This window comes from Spodoptera frugiperda, chromosome 1, assembly GCF_023101765.2.
Source record: "Spodoptera frugiperda isolate SF20-4 chromosome 1, AGI-APGP_CSIRO_Sfru_2.0, whole genome shotgun sequence".
NCBI classification, from domain to species: Eukaryota; Metazoa; Arthropoda; class Insecta; order Lepidoptera; family Noctuidae; genus Spodoptera; species Spodoptera frugiperda.
In genome coordinates this window covers 3823894-3840686 of record NC_064212.1, presented here as the reverse complement: position 1 = coordinate 3840686, position 16793 = coordinate 3823894, and the positions used below count along the sequence as shown (strand labels likewise).

The following is a 16793-nucleotide window of genomic DNA, read 5'->3' as shown; positions in this document are numbered from 1 at the left end:
CTGTGATCACACTTCAGTATTTTAAATTAGTTATTAAAATATTGGATAATAATTTAAAAAATATAATACTTGCTTAGGTACTCTTTACTAGTCGATGTAGAAATACATGTTTGGGAGAGGATGTTTATTATTTATTATTAGTCTCTGTGTTAATTGCACCGATGAAGAGTGGGATATAATATTCCATTTTAGTATCAGGTGATTTGAAAATTCAGTAAAATTGGAAGTTACATTTTTTTTTCATGTAGAAGTAACCTCAATCTTTGATACTAATATGTTTATATAATATTTTAAGATAAAATAAGCTGTATTGTCGGTCTCTCCTTGGCGTTTCAAATCGCCCACTCTGCTTTCTCTCCTTGCTTTTGTTACGATTTTTGTTTATGTTCATCCAGAACAAAAAACTAATAAACCACAAGTCTTACGGTCGATACAACATTACCATTAGTACGAATTTGCTTTATGTCAAACGAAAACGAAACGAGAGCACGTTCGGTGCTCTGATTGGCCGGCTCGAATTAACCACCCAATCAGAGCGCCGAACGTGCGTAAAACAAACTCATACCCAACTAACAATTTTGCCCTATAACCAAACCTTATATCTCAAAAAAGCTGGGTAAATGATGTATAAAGGTTTTGGTGGTGACTGATTGTTGTGTAAAAGCGTTTGACAACACAGTTTGGCTCTATAAGTTTATATAGCAAAAACGACCTATTAATAGTTGATGTAAAGGTTTACTTCACGACTTTATATAGCTGTTATAGTCAGGCGTTATAGCAACCTCCATTGTTACTAGTATACAACGATTGAACTTCATAACAGTTTTACTGTCACCCTAATGCGCCTAATTTGCGCAATAAAGGTTCGAAACGAACTCCTATGTGTCGTTTGTTAAAGTAGAGATGACAACTCAGGAATAGGACGATATTACGATATTGAGGGTTTTAAGATCATCGTTACAGTACACAGTAATATAGTGGGCACAAAAAGTCTACATCGGAGTGATTTGGTGATACAGCTGAGTTTCAAATTATATTTATATAGCCTAATTGTCTTATAAAGGGTTGTTAATGCCCATTATAGCTGTAGTGATAAACTTATATCACAAATACACTTTTAGAAGCAGATTGTTTTTTTATAACTATTATAGTTCCTCTATTACGCAACAGTACTATAACGGAGATCTTATGTGTTTTAAAACATTATTATTGTGTATAAAGTTAGGCTAGCAATGCTTTTAAATGATAATTCCGTTTTGTAAAAGCACTTCTATCGCTCTTTTACAACAATATTAACATTTTGATTCAGTGTAATTAATGCGACAATATTTTTATCTATACTAATATTATAAAGCTGAAGAGTTTGTTTGTTTGTTTGAACGCGCTAATCTCCGGAACTACTGGTCCGATTTGAATAATTCTTTTTGAAGACCCAATTATAGAAAATGGTTCCGTACAAAATACAGTTCACGTCAGTGATGAAATGGAGAATAATTCATTTGTGGACAGCGATTCCAGGTGTGACAGTTTTTCAGATTGTTTGATTGATTCAACTGAAAAAAAAAACCAGCAACTACGAGATGGTTTGAAGCATTGGGCTATTAATTATAATATTTCACACGAAGCAATAAAAAGTCTGCCTCGTTGGTCGAGTGGTTGCAAGTGCGACTGCCGGGCAAGGGGTCTCTGGTTCGATTCCCGGGTCGGGCGAAGTATTGCTGAGCCTTTTTCGGTTTTTCGAAAATTTCTCAGTAGTAGCACAGAGTCTGGAAATGTGCCCGGTATATGGCAATAGGCTCACCACCTATTACATGGGACTTACAATATAAAATTGTGAAATGTGGGTGTTCACAGTGGCATTACGTGCCATAATGTGCACCTCTGCCTACCCCTTCGGTGATTAAAGGTGTGACGATATGTATGTACGTAGTTATACTTCTCTGACGTCATACGTAGTACCTACACAGATTTATAAACCATAACATTTATTCATTAACAAAAGTATTCATCATATTTATGGAATAAGGACAAAAAATAAAACAAAAATAACAAACAAGCTCAAAAGGAACCCTAATTTCATGTAATGGTGGATGTAATCTATCATAATGAGTACTATAGTAGAGTTAAGGAAGCTGAAACTATGTTTATAACATAAAATAAGAAATTATTTTAGTAAAAGCTCATTAATTCGAAGGGGGCATTCAAATATGTCGTAAATCCATACATAGTTTATCAGTAAAATTACAGTTGCACAACATTTTCCTCGTAAGAGACGAATAATTCGATTAAGTACAAAATAATATCTTAGTCACCACGATACCCCGTCACTTTTCTTATTTTTTTATTTCTCTTCTAAAACACTGAGACACTGCAGCGACGTGAACGAATGTAAAATGAATGAATGATGAATTTTAGTGATGTAATGGAATCATGAACTCTTTTACAGTACCCAAAAACACTTTAGTAGTGCTGCGGTGGCTTATATATCACAAAATTGTCATGCCTGATACCCTTTTAGTTCTACTTTAACACTGAATGGAGATATAATTGCGCCACTTTCTTTGTAGATGCACCTTCTTTGGCCTTTTATTTGACCACCGTTTAGTTTTTACAAAACGTTCTATGGCCTTCTATAAAACTAACTTTTGTTGGTTGGGTACTAAGGGTATAGAGCGCCGAACACGCTCTCGTTTACCGTATAGCAAACTCGCACCAAGGGTACAGAGGTTGTCACGACAGCTAAGTAGGTATTCTAGGTTTACAAATGTGAACTCTGCTTTATAATAAAATTGTATGGATTTCCTAAAAGATTTTTCCCTCTAACCGATAGGTGTTATAAACAGAACTGTACCTATCAGTTTTAATACATTTATTAATTAATACAGACATAACTGAGTTATTCGATCATTGTGTATTTAGTACACACATTTTTTAAGTAGTGGCTCGGTCCTACGTAGGGCCTGGTAGGACCATGAATATTCTAATGGATTTTAGAAATAACTTATTTTTAATATTATTAATTTCTTTTATAAATATCGTAATATCATGTAACTTTGACACCTGTGGCGCGTGCATCAGCTACGCGGAAGACAAATGCGTTTGGTGTACACAAGTAAGTAGATATTTCCATTTTTTATTTATTAGTAACCAGTGCAGAATATGTCTAATAAATTTATAAGAAGAAGACTTAGAAGGTTTTAATTCGAAAACAGTCCTGTAATATTTATAGCTTTAATTACGACTAAATATAAGAATAAACACCATATATTTATCAAGTATTCAAATAGATAATTCAGAATTATTATGATAATCCGTAATTAAAAACTAGTACAGACAGGAAAACAATAGCAACTACCTATAACGTGCCACGCCCAAACACAGTACAAGTGAGGTAAATATGAATCTGCACGTTATTTTAATTGTGAACATGCGTACATGTAATGGCTGGTAGAGGTACAATGAATCAATGAGAGATTTTGTTCTAGGATGGTATCACCGGACCGAGATGTCGATCACTTAAATCTCTCTCTGGAGACACAACCAAGAAAGGCGAACCAACTTGGTGCAAGCCCGAAAACATACAAAATCCACAGTTTGAAAAAGTCATAAAAGAAGATAAAAACTTTTCAGACACTGAAGAAGGATCCCAGGTCCAAATAAAGCCCCAAGTAATCAAGGTTAAAGTAAGGCCAGGAGAACCTGTGGACTTCACCATGAATTTCAAACCCGCTAAAGATTATCCTTTAGATGTGTACTATCTTATGGACATTTCGTACACGATGGAAAGCAGAGTGGGCGATTTGAAACGGCAAGCAGAAAAAATCTATAAAGATCTATCGGCATACACAAATAACGTAAGATTGGGTATTGGAAGTTTCGTCGAAAAACCAGGGTTTCCATATGTCGATCCTATAGGGTAAGTCAATTTGAATATAAATAGGTTACTGAAAATGTATTTACTCGGTATTCTTATTTGACAATAATATGTCTTAATTATCCTTGAATTACTTCCAGACACACGAGCCATGCTTTTAGAAATCATATGCCTTTAACGGACGACATGAAACTATTTATTTCTACTATAGACAAGATTAAGTTTGGATCAAATTACGATAATCGTGAAGCTGGTTTGGATGGGCTGATGCAAGCTATGACATGTCGCGAAGAAATTAAATGGAGAGACAATGCGAGACGAATTATAATCTTGAGTACAGATTCTCCGTACCACAGTGCCGGTGATGGTAAAATTGTAGGTGCGATCAAACCCCATGACATGCAGTGCCACTTGAAAGATAATATGTATACTGAAGCCTTAACATTGGACTACCCATCTGTAAGCCAGATTAATAAAGTGGCAACAGATGAAAACTTCAAAATAATATTTGCAATAGCCCCTAATGCCCTTAAAGATAAAGTAAGTTATAATTATGTTTTTATTGGAAAAATATTTCTATTATGATTTTGATCTGAAATAATATTTTAAACCTCGTTTAACTGCTATAAAACTTAAAATGTATATTTTCTGTTTAAAGATTCCTGAAACGGAATACAAACATTTAGTCAGACAGATAACTGGAGCTAGTTTCGCAAGGCTGGAAGGAGGCGACAGTGTCATACAAATTATCAAACAAGCATATGAGGTAAGCCGTCAGTAAAGGAACCTTTATTGCACCTAGGATAATTTAATAAAGTTATTATTTATCTTATCTTACTAATATTATAGGTAATGAAAGTTTGTGAGTTTGTGTATACCTATGTTTGTTATTAAATCACGTGAAAATTAACCGCTGAAGGGATCGTATTGATATTTGGTTCAGGGTTAGATTGTGGTCTGAAATAACACATACCACATCTAATCAGAGTTTTTATTCATTAAATGTAAACTGTTTTATTATTATGAAGTGATTGATAACATTTGTATTCACGATAGTTATTATAAAAATATCCTACTTTCTGTTTAAGGAAATGGCAAACACTGTGCAGATAAAGTATAAGGCGCCGTCGTTTGTGAACGTGACTATTGATCAGGATTGCAGCTCTGTACCAAAAAGAAACTGTGAAGTTCCACATAAAAAGTCGCTTAGTATCAATGGAAGACTAGTCGTAAAGTCATGTCCTAAAGATATTAGCAAAACTAAAACCACGGTTACACTTAATCCTTATGGTTTACGCGACAACCTGACTATTGAATTAGAAATCGCCTGCCAATGTAACTGTGAGCAGGAAATCGGTAGCATAGTACCAGGAATTTGTCACGGCAGTGGTTTTATTCAGTGCGGCATTTGCAAATGCCAACCGGGAAGGTAAAGTATTAATAATATACATACAGCATTTTTATAAATAACAACAAATGATTGGAATGTTGCTCAATTACGTGGTTACTCTAAATCTATAAGACACAGCACTTGTTTCACAATGTCTGGATAGCCGCTATGTATCCATTGAATTAAAAACGTAATTTGTATGCACTATCTGTTACATAAGTTGTATGAAGACACTTGTATGAAGGCGGTGAAACAAGCGTACAGACCTGTAACCCAATAAACAGATATTACTTAGCATAAGATTAAACATATTTTATCTTCTGTAGTTACGGTAACGACTGTCGGTGCAATGGTACTTCCACGGACCAGCGCGATATGGAGAAGTGTAAAATAAGTAGCGAAGCAAAGTTATGCAGCGGCAGAGGTATTTGCAAGTAAGTTTAACATTACAACTATCAAGTTAGGAGGTAAGAATATACCCTACTGTACGGTAAAAAATAAATATTTTGTTTAGATGTGGACAATGTGAGTGCCAGAATGGTTTCTCTGGCAATTACTGCGAGTACGATGACAACTCCTGTCCTAAACCCAACGACCAGCTTTGTTTCGGACACGGCAGGTGTATCCGAGGGCAATGCACATGTGATTTGGGATATAGTGGAAAGGACTGCAGTTGCAAAATGGATGACAAGGATTGTTACGCGCCGTACTCCACTGAGGTAAAGCAATAAATAGCCCTTTAATTTTGTTTGGTTGCAAAGCTTGGTACATTTTGCAAAGCTTGGGCTCTTCAAGCTAATTATTATTGGTCAATACCGAACAGTTATCGTAACTGCTACCAGGTAGAATAGTTTCGAATAAAATAAAATTTAACCACTCTCGAAACTTCTATTCCATTTCCAATTTAACCAATCATAGAACATTGGATCCATCTACTAATAAATAGCTCTTTTTTCACTGATTTATTTAATCCATATTTATTATTTCAGGTCTGTTCTGGAAAAGGTCAATGCATCTGTGGTGCATGCGTATGTGATACAAAAAAGGGCAAAAACGAAACGTATTCTGGAGTATTTTGCGACAGTTGTGACGATTGTGTCGCAGCACGATGTAAAGAACTAGGAAACTACGCCTACTGCAATTACATCCATCGAGACAATAAAGCTATTTGCGACCGCGATGAAGGAAGCAAAGTTTCGAACATTATAGTCGAATTTGCGAACAAATCAGAGATAAATGGACCGAAATTATATATGGCTACGAGGTGCATGAAGGATTTGGAAACTAACAATGGAAGCGTCATGATATTCAAGTACCGATACATTAATCGCGACTTGAAGATCACTATACAAGAAGAATTGGAATCACCACCTATAGCTAATATTTGGAGTAAGTATTCGTTGTTGAAGAGTTGAATACATTTGGTATGACCCTTGCTCTTCCAGGTGTCGTTACAGAAGGGATACTGTTTTCATCAACATTAATTCGCTTGTCAAGCCTAGGCAAAGTCCAGCACTAATACTGATAGTAACTAAGAGCACGGGTGTTGATGATTATTTCCGTGTGTTCGTTGAGTTGGTGTAGGTAGAGATTACCCTATAATAGTTTAGGGAACAGAGAGTAAAGTTCCCTAAGAAAAGGAGGATCCTCCGACCAGGCGAGGTGATCATGCCTGGCTGGCTTTCTGCCCAACTGTCGTTCGTTGGAATTTTTATTCTATCACATGTTTATGACGTCGAAACATATAAACTTCACAAACGTAGCGAATAACCTAGGATAATTTATGACGTCATCCGTTTGATAATGTTTTGGATAGTCTATTGTGCGATTTCTTACCGATCAAATCATACAAACGTCTGTTCAATATTGTCAATCTAGGTGTCAACCACGATAAAATTAGATAGTATCACCATTATAGAATGTATATAGGCAGTACATAAAAGTAGAAACATACATAATATATATTTTTGTAAAATCAGATTTCATACGTAGCAACGTTACGTGCCGCCTTTCATCCCCGAAGGGTTACACAGAGTTGCACCTGCACAGTACAGCTCTTAATGTCCTAGTACAATATACACCCACTTTTCACCATTTGTGTTATAAGTCCTATCTAATAGGGGGTGAGCCTATACTACTACTTTAAATATACTGGGTGCAATTCCAGAGTCCGTGTTACCACTGAGAAATTTTCGAAAAACCGAAAAAAGCCCATTATTTTCTTCAGCCATAATTTACCCGACCTGGGAATCGAACCCGAGACTTGGTGATCAGCAATCGCACTTCCAACCAGTCGACCAACGAGGCAGTCAATACTTAATAATAATAATTTTGTTTGGGCTCTATAACATTTGTAAAACAGTGTAATTTTATTGTTTACAGTCGCTGTTCTGTCGGCAATAGGCCTGGTTCTCTTGATCGGTATACTAACCGTCATCATATGGAAGATTCTAGTAGATATGCATGACAAGAAGGAATACAAGAAGTTCCAAGATGAAGCTTTGGCCGCCGGCTATGATGTCTCTCTAAACCCCTTGTACCAAGACCCGTCTATTAACTTCTCAAATCCCGTGTACAATAACCAATGTACTACGTAAGTTGATGTTACAAATAAGGAAAATTATATGTTATTATAATTATAGTGTCAGTCCTATAAATATAATTTAAATGTAAGGAAAATAAACATTTATTCCTAATTTACCCAAAAATAGTACAGTTATTGACCTACTTCTCCCAAATTCCAATTTTATTTAATTTAAATGATGATCATTATGATGTCAAACATCCATATGCATAACCTTATATTTATTGTAAAAAAATATAAATAAATAAAAAATAGTTGAGTAAGTATTATTCCGTTTTAGTTACAGGTGATTAAAGGTCTGTTGCCTATGGACGGTTACCTTTAAAGGATGACAGGATGGAAATAATATTTTTTTGATGTAGATGCAACCTCAGTTGTTGACATTGATATGTTTATTTTAACAATTACGATAAAAGAAATTGTGGGCAGTATTGTCGGTCTCTCCTTAGTGTAATAAGGTGAAAACGAATTAAACCACAAGTCATACGGGCGAAACAACAGTATCCTTAGTACGAGTTTGCTTTACGTCGAATGAGCGTCGAATGAGAGCACGTTCGGCGCTCTGATTGGCCGGCTCGAATTAACAAACCGATCAAAGCACTGAACATGCGTAAAGCAAACTCATACTAAGGCCGCGTTTTCACCAACACCGAATTGCCCAATCACTAAGCTGGAAATCTCCGCTCCGCTTCAATGGAAAAGATTTCGAGCATAGTGATTGGTCAATCTGTGCACCGCTAAATTCCTCTCCGCCCCGGTCCACGTCAGTAGAAATGCGGCCTAAAGGTATAGAGCGCACCCCGGTCACCAGGGCGTGTTTCACAGGGTTCGGTTTTAGGGCCGCTCCTGTGGAACATCGGTTACGACTGGGTGCTGCGCACCGACCTCCCAAATGGCGTCAGCGTAGTCTGTTACGCCGACGACACGCTGGTGCTAACGCAAGGGAGGTCGCACCAGGCGGCGGCCAATTTAATGACGAGAGCGGTTGCGACAGTCGTTGCAAGGATCCGGCAATTAGGACTCGAGGTGGCGCTCCACAAGTCCGAGGCCATGTGCTTTCATGGCCGCGGGAACGCGCCACCTCCCGATGGGTCCCAAATAACGGCAGATTAGTGCGTGGCGGGATGATCTCCGGCGCGATCTCATGGCGGAATGGCAGCAACGACTATCGCAACCGAGGGCTGGGCTCACTGTCTTTGCAGCGGTAAGTCCCCTCTTTAAGGAGTGGCTAGAGAGGCGCCACGGCGTCCTCACCTACCGCCTGACACAGGTGCTTACCGGACACGGGAGTTTCGGTAGGTTCCTGTTTCTGATTGGGCGGGAGGAAACGCCCGGGTGTCATCACTGCGAAGACCGCTCGGAGGACACGGTGGAACATACGGTTGCGGTCTGCCGGTGGGCTGAACACCACCGTGTCCTCAGGGATTTGGTCGGCGACGGCGCCCTCTCGCGTCCGGCACTGATACAAGCCATGGTGCAGACTGTGCAGAGCTAGGGGACTGGGATGCCGTCTCCTCCTTCTGCGAATCAGTCTTGCTAGCTAAGAAGGAGGCGGGGCGCGTGAGGGAACGTAACTCAAGCCCCAGCCGTCGCGAGAGACACTCCGGGCGTCGGGGATCGCGCGACGATCTCCGGCCACTGCGGCCCCGTGCGGGTCTGCGGACGGCGAGTAGGGGATGCTCGCAGTCCGACCAGATCCAGACCCGTGCGTGCGGCGCGTCGCGTTCCGCGCGCGCCTCAAAGAGCCATCAGACCATCACAGATGGGGCCCAGTAGGGCTGATGCCTGATTCAGAGCTGCGGACTACCTAGCAGGTTTACTGGGGCTTCGGTTTAAAGCAGGAGTAGGAACGGGGTGGTTTTTAGTCAGTAAGAGTCTGACACTCCCTCTCGCCTCGCCCAAGGCGAGAGAAGTCATTGGATGACTTTCGCCCCTCAAAAAAAAAAAGGGTACGAACACGCTCTCGTTTAACGTAAAGCAAAGTTGTACTAAGAGTACAGAGGTTGTCACGACACCAAAGTAGGTATTCTAGGTTTATACATGTGAACTCTGCTTTATACTAAAATTGTATGGATTTCCTAAAAGTTTTTTCCCTCTAACCGATAAGTGTTATAAACAGAACTGTACTAATCAGTTTTTATGCATTTATTAGTTAATACAGACATAACTGAGTTATTCGATCATTGTGTATTTAGTACAATTTTTAAGTGGTGGCTCGGTCCTACGTAGGGCCTGGTAGGACCATGAATATTCTAATGGATTTTAGAAATAACTTATTTTTAATATTATTAATATCTTTTATAAATAACGTAATATCATGTAACTTTGACACCTGTGGCGCGTGCATCAGCTACGCGGAAGACAAATGCGTTTGGTGTACACAGGTAAGTAGATATTTCCATTTTTAATTATTATTATTAACCAGTGCAGAATTATGTTAAATTTTATAAAACGGAAATATCATCTTAGAAGGTTTTAATTTGAAAACAATCAACAATTTAGTTTTAGTTACGACTGAATATAAGAATAGATACCATATTTCGTGAATCCAAATAATTCAGAATTATTATGATAATCCGAAATAATAACAGTAATTAGAAACTAGTATAGACAAGAAAACAATAGGAACTACCTATAACGTGCCACGCCCAAACACAGTACAAGTGAGGTAAATATGAATCTGCACGTTATTTTAATTGTGAACATGCGTACATGTAACGGCTGGTAGAGGTACAATGAATCAATTAGAGATTTTGTTCTAGGATGGTATCACCGGACCAAGATGTCGATCACTTAAATCTCTCTCTGGAGACACAACCAAGAAAGGCGAACCAACTTGGTGCAAGCCCGAAAACATACAAAATCCACAGTTTGAAAAAGTCATAAAAGAAGATAAAAACTTTTCAGACACTGAAGAAGGATCCCAGGTCCAAATAAAGCCCCAAGTAATCAAGGTTAAAGTAAGGCCAGGAGAACCTGTGGACTTCACCATGAATTTCAAACCCGCTAAAGATTATCCTTTAGATGTGTACTATCTTATGGACATTTCGTACACGATGGAAAGCAGAGTGGGCGATTTGAAACGGCAAGCAGAAAAAATCTATAAAGATCTATCAGCATACACAAATAACGTAAGATTGGGTATTGGAAGTTTTGTCGAAAAGCCAGGGTTTCCATATGTCGATCCTATTGGGTAAGTCTATTTGAATATAAATAGGTTACTGAAAATGTATATACTCGGTATTCTTATTGGATATGAGAATAATATGTCTTAATTATCCTTGAATTAATTCCAGACACACGAGCCATGCTTTTAGAAATCATATGCCTTTAACGGACGACATGAAACTATTTATTTCTACTATAGACAAGATTAAGTTTGGATCAAATTACGATAATCGTGAAGCTGGTTTGGATGGGCTGATGCAAGCTATGACATGTCGCGAAGAAATTAAATGGAGAGACAATGCGAGACGAATTATAATTTTGAGTACAGATTCTCCGTATCACAGTGCCGGTGATGGTAAAATTGTAGGTGCGATCAAACCCCATGACATGCAGTGCCACTTGAAGGATAATATGTATACTGAAGCCTTAACATTGGACTACCCATCTGTAAGCCAGATTAATAAAGTGGCAACAGATGAAAACTTCAAAATAATATTTGCAATAGCCCATAATGCCCTTAAAGATAAAGTAAGTTATAATTATGTTTTTACTTCAAAAATATTTCTATTATGATCTTGATCTGAAATAATATTTTAGTGGTGTCCACAGCCAAAAAACCTCGTTTAACTGCTATAAAACTTAAAATGTATATTTTCTGTTTAAAGATTCCTGAAACGGAATACAAACATTTAGTCAGACAGATAACTGGAGCTAGTTTCGCAAGGCTGGAAGGAGGCGACAGTGTCATACAAATTATCAAACAAGCATATGACAAGCCGTCAGTAAAGGAACCTTTATTGCACATAGAATAATTTAATAAAGTTATTATTTATCTTATCTTACTAATATTATAGGTAAATGCAAAAGTTTGTGAGTTTGTGTATACCTATGTTTGTCATTAAATCACGTGAAAATTAAGTGCTGAAGGGATCGTGGTGATATTTGGTTCAGGGTTAGATTGTGGTCTAAAATAACACATAGCACATCTGATAAGAGATTTTATTCATTAAATGTAAACTGTTTTATTATTATGAAGTGATTGATAACATTTGTATTCAGGATAGTTATTATAAAAATATCCTACTTTCTGTTTAAGGAAATGGCAAACACTGTGCAGATAAAGTATAAGGCGCCGTCGTTTGTGAACGTGACTATTGATCAGGATTGCAGCTCTGTACCAAAAAGAAACTGTGAAGTTCCACATAAAAAGTCGCTTAGTATCAATGGAAGACTAGTCGTAAAGTCATGTCCTAAAGATACTAGCAAAACTAAAACTACGGTTACATTTAATCCTTATGGTTTACGCGACAACCTGACTATTGAATTAGAAATTGCCTGCCAATGTAACTGTGAGCAGGAAATCGGTAGCATAGTACCAGGAATTTGTCACAGCAGTGGTTTAACTTCATAAAACTTAAAATGTATATTTTCTGTTTAAATGATTCCTGAGACGGAATACAAACATTTAGTCAGACAGATACTGGAGCTAGTTTCGCAAGGCTGGAAGGAGGCGACAGTGTCATACAAATTATCAAACAAGCATATGAGGTAAGCCGTCAGTAAAGGAACCTTTAATGCACATAGGATAATTTAACAAAGTTTTTATTTATCTTATCTTACTAATATTATAGGTAAATGCAAAAGTAGTTTGTGTATACCTATGTTTGTCATTAAATCACGTGAAAATTAAGTGCTGAAGGGATCGTGGTGATATTTGGTTCAGGGTTAGATTGTGGTCTAAAATAACACATAGCACATCTGATAAGAGATTTTATTCATTAAATGTAAACTGTTTTATTATTATGAAGTGATTGATAACATTTGTATTCAGGATAGTTATTATAAAAATATCCTACTTTCTGTTTAAGGAAATGGCAAACACTGTGCAGATAAAGTATAAGGCGCCGTCGTTTGTGAACGTGACTATTGATCAGGATTGCAGCTCTGTACCAAAAAGAAACTGTGAAGTTCCACATAAAAAGTCGCTTAGTATCAATGGAAGACTAGTGTAAAGTCATGTCCTAAAGATACTAGCAAAACTAAAACTACGGTTACACTTAATCCTTATGGTTTACGCGACAACCTGACTATTGAATTAGAAATCGCCTGCCAATGTAACTGTGAGCAGGAAATCGGTAGCATAGTACCAGGAATTTGTCACGGCAGTGGTTTTATTCAGTGCGGCATTTGCAAATGCCACCGGGAAGGTAAAGTATTAATAATATACATATAGCATTTTTATAAATAACAACAAATGATTGGAATGTTGCTCAATTACGTGGTTACTCTAAATCTATAAGACACAGCACTTGTTTCACAATGTCTGGATAGCCGCTATGTATCCTTTGAATTAAAAACGTGATTTAAATGTACTATCTGTTACATAAGTTGTATGAAGACACTTGTATGAAGGCGGTGATACAAGCGTACAGACCTGTAACCTAATAGACAGATATTACTTAGCATAAGATTAAACATATTTTATCTTCTGTAGTTACGGTAACGACTGTCGGTGCAATGGTACTTCCACGGACCAGCGCGATATGGAGAAGTGTAAAATAAGTAGCGAAGCAAAGTTATGCAGCGGCAGAGGTATTTGCAAGTAAGTTTAACATTACAACTATCAAGTTAGGAGGTAAGAATATACCCTACTGTACGGTAAAAAATAAATATTTTGTTTAGATGTGGACAATGTGAGTGCCAGAATGGTTTCTCTGGCAATTACTGCGAGTACGATGACAACTCCTGTCCTAAACCCAACGACCAGCTTTGTTTCGGACACGGCAGGTGTATCCGAGGGCAATGCACGTGTGATTTGGGATATAGTGGAAAGGACTGCAGTTGCAAAATGGATGACAAGGATTGTTACGCGCCGTACTCCACTGAGGTAAAGCAATAAATAGCCCTTTAATTTTGTTTGGTTGCAAAGCTTGGTACATTTTGCAAAGCTTGGGCTCTTCAAGCTAATTATTATTGGTCAATACCGAACAGTTATCGTAACTGCTACCAGGTAGAATAGTTTCGAATAAAATAAAATTTAACCACTCTCGAAACTTCTATTCCATTTCCAATTTAACCAATCATAGAACATTGGATCCATCTACTAATAAATAGCTCTTTTTTCACTGATTTATTTAATCCATATTTATTATTTCAGGTCTGTTCTGGAAAAGGTCAATGCATCTGTGGTGCATGCGTATGTGATACAAAAAAGGGCAAAAACGAAACGTATTCTGGAGTATTTTGCGACAGTTGTGACGATTGTGTCGCAGCACGATGTAAAGAACTAGGAAACTACGCCTACTGCAATTACATCCATCGAGACAATAAAGCTATTTGCGACCGCGATGAAGGAAGCAAAGTTTCGAACATTATAGTCGAATTTGCGAACAAATCAGAGATAAATGGACCGAAATTATATATGGCTACGAGGTGCATGAAGGATTTGGAAACTAACAATGGAAGCGTCATGATATTCAAGTACCGATACATTAATCGCGACTTGAAGATCACTATACAAGAAGAATTGGAATCACCACCTATAGCTAATATTTGGAGTAAGTATTCGTTGTTGAAGAGTAGAATATTTTTGGTATGACCCCTTGCTCTTCCAGGTGTCGTTACAGAAGGGATATTGTTTTCATCAACATTAATTCGCTTGTCAAGCCTAGGCAAAGTCCAGCACTAATACTGATAGTAACTAAGAGCACGGGTGTTGATGATTATTTCCGTGTGTTTGTTGAGTTGGTGTAGGTTGAGATTATCCTATAATAGTTTAGGGAACAGAGAGTAAAGTTCCCTAAGAAAAGGAGGATCCTCCGACCAGGCGAGGTGATCATGCCTGGCGGGCTTTCTGCCCAACTGTTGTTCGTTGGAATTTTCTATCCATGTTTATTCGCATATAAACTTCACATGTGCGATGCAGGATATTTATGACGTCATCCGTTGATTTGCTCGTCGATAGTCTATGTGCGACTTCTGTCATCTGTCACTTGTCAGGTGTCACCACAATAGTATCACATTATAGTATATATAGGCAGTACATAAAAGTAGAAACATACATAATATATATTTTTGTAAAATCAGATTTCATACGTAGCAACGCTACGTGCCGCCTTTCATCCCCGAAGGGTTACACAGAGTTGCTCCTGCACAGTACAGCTCTTAATGCCCTAGTTCAATATACACCCACTTTTCACCATTTGTGTTAAGTCCTATGTAATAGGGGGTGAGCCTATACTGCTACTTGCCATATACGGGATGCAATTCCAGAGTCCGTGTTACCACAGAAATTTTCGAAAAACCGAAAAAAACCCATTATTTTCTTCAGCCATAATTTGCCCGACCTGGTAATTGAACCCGAGACCTGGTGCTCTGCAATCGCACTTCCAACCAGTCGACCAACGAGGCAGTCAATACTTAATAATAATAATTTTGTTTGGGCTCTATAACATTTGTAAAACAGTGTAATTTTATTGTTTACAGTCGCTGTTCTGTCGGCAATAGGCCTGGTTCTCTTGATCGGCATACTAACAGTCATCATATGGAAGATTCTAGTAGATATGCATGACAAGAAAGAATACAAGAAGTTTGAAGATGAAGCTTTGGCCGCCGGCTATGATGTCTCTCTAAAACCCTGTTTACCAAGACCCGTCTATTAACTTTTCAAATCCCGTATACAATAACCAATGTACTACGTAAGTTGATGTTACAAATAAGGAAAATTATATGTTATTATAATTATAGTGTCAGTCCTATAAATAATTGTAAGGAAAATAAACATTTATTCCTAATTTACCCAAAAATAGTACAGTTATTGACCTACTTCTCCCAAATTCCAATTTTATTTAATTTAAATGATGATCATTATGATGTCAAACATCCATATGCATAACCTTGTATTTATTGTAAAAAAATATAAATAAATAAAAAATTGTTGAGTAAGTATTATTCCGTTTTAGTTACAGGTGATTAAAGGTCTGTTGCCTATGTCCATACCTTTAAAGGATGACAGGATGGAAATAATATTTTTTTGATGTAGATGTAACCTCAGTTGTTGAGATTGATATGTTTATTTTAACAATTACGATAAAAGAAATTGTGGCAGTATTGTCGGTCTCTCCTTGGTGTAATGATAAACCTGGCTGTCCTTGCCAGAACAGAAAACGAATTAAACCACAAGTCATACGAGCGAAACAACAGTATCCTTAGTACGAGTTTGCTTTACGTCGAATGAATCGAAACGAGAGCACGTTCGGCGCTCTGATTGGCCGGCTCGAATTAACAAACCGATCAAAGCACTGAACATGCGTAAAGCAAACTCATACTAAGGCCGCGTTTTCACTAACACCGAATTGCCAAATCACTAAGCTGGAAATCTCCGCTCCGCTTCAATGGAAAAGATTTCGAGCATAGTGATTGGTCAATTCGTGCACCGCTAAGTTTCTCTCCGCCCCGGTCCACGTCAGTAGAAATGCGGCCTAAGGGTATAGAGCGCACCCCGGTCACCAGGGCGTGTTTCACAGGGTTTTAGGGCCGCTCCTGTGGAACATCGGTTACGACTGGGTGCTGCGCACCGACCTCCCGAACGGCGTTAGCGTAGTCTGTTACGCCGACGACACGCTGGTGCTAGCGCAAGGGAGGTCGCACCAGGCGGCGGCCAATTTAATGACGAGATGAGAGCGGTTGCGAAATTGGGACTCGAGGTGGCGCTCCACAAGTCCGAGGCCATGTGCTTTCATGGCCGCGGGAACGCGCCACCTCCCGATGGGTCCCAA

The 16793-nt window shown here is 38.2% G+C and overlaps 1 protein-coding gene and 1 pseudogene across 1 annotated transcript; both read left to right on the top strand.

The window, feature by feature from the left end:
* Nucleotides 1-2839: 2839 nt before the first annotated feature.
* LOC118273708 (integrin beta-PS) lies at nucleotides 2840-7972 on the top strand. Its single transcript, XM_050697647.1, has 9 exons — nucleotides 2840-3112; nucleotides 3486-3916; nucleotides 4015-4414; nucleotides 4533-4640; nucleotides 4963-5303; nucleotides 5591-5698; nucleotides 5779-5983; nucleotides 6254-6653; nucleotides 7647-7972. Exons 1-9 carry the CDS (start codon nucleotides 2972-2974, stop codon nucleotides 7859-7861), a joined length of 2349 nt encoding a protein of 782 aa, XP_050553604.1. The 5' UTR covers nucleotides 2840-2971; the 3' UTR covers nucleotides 7862-7972.
* A 1991-nt stretch (nucleotides 7973-9963) lies between these two features.
* On the top strand, nucleotides 9964-15732 carry LOC126911293 (integrin beta-1-like; annotated as a pseudogene).
* The last annotated feature ends 1061 nt before the right edge of the window (nucleotides 15733-16793 follow it).

What these genes read in the sequence shown, in the direction of transcription:
- LOC118273708 (XM_050697647.1), top strand. Translation starts at nt 2,972, where the DNA reads ATGAATATTCTAATGGATTTTAGAAATAACTTATTTTTAATATTATTA. An exon ending in AATGCGTTTGGTGTACACAA is followed by an intron (nt 3,113 to 3,485) that starts GTAAGTAGATAT and finishes ATTTTGTTCTAG; the next exon opens with GATGGTATCACCGGACCGAG. An exon ending in CTAATGCCCTTAAAGATAAA is followed by an intron (nt 4,415 to 4,532) that starts GTAAGTTATAAT and finishes TTCTGTTTAAAG; the next exon opens with ATTCCTGAAACGGAATACAA.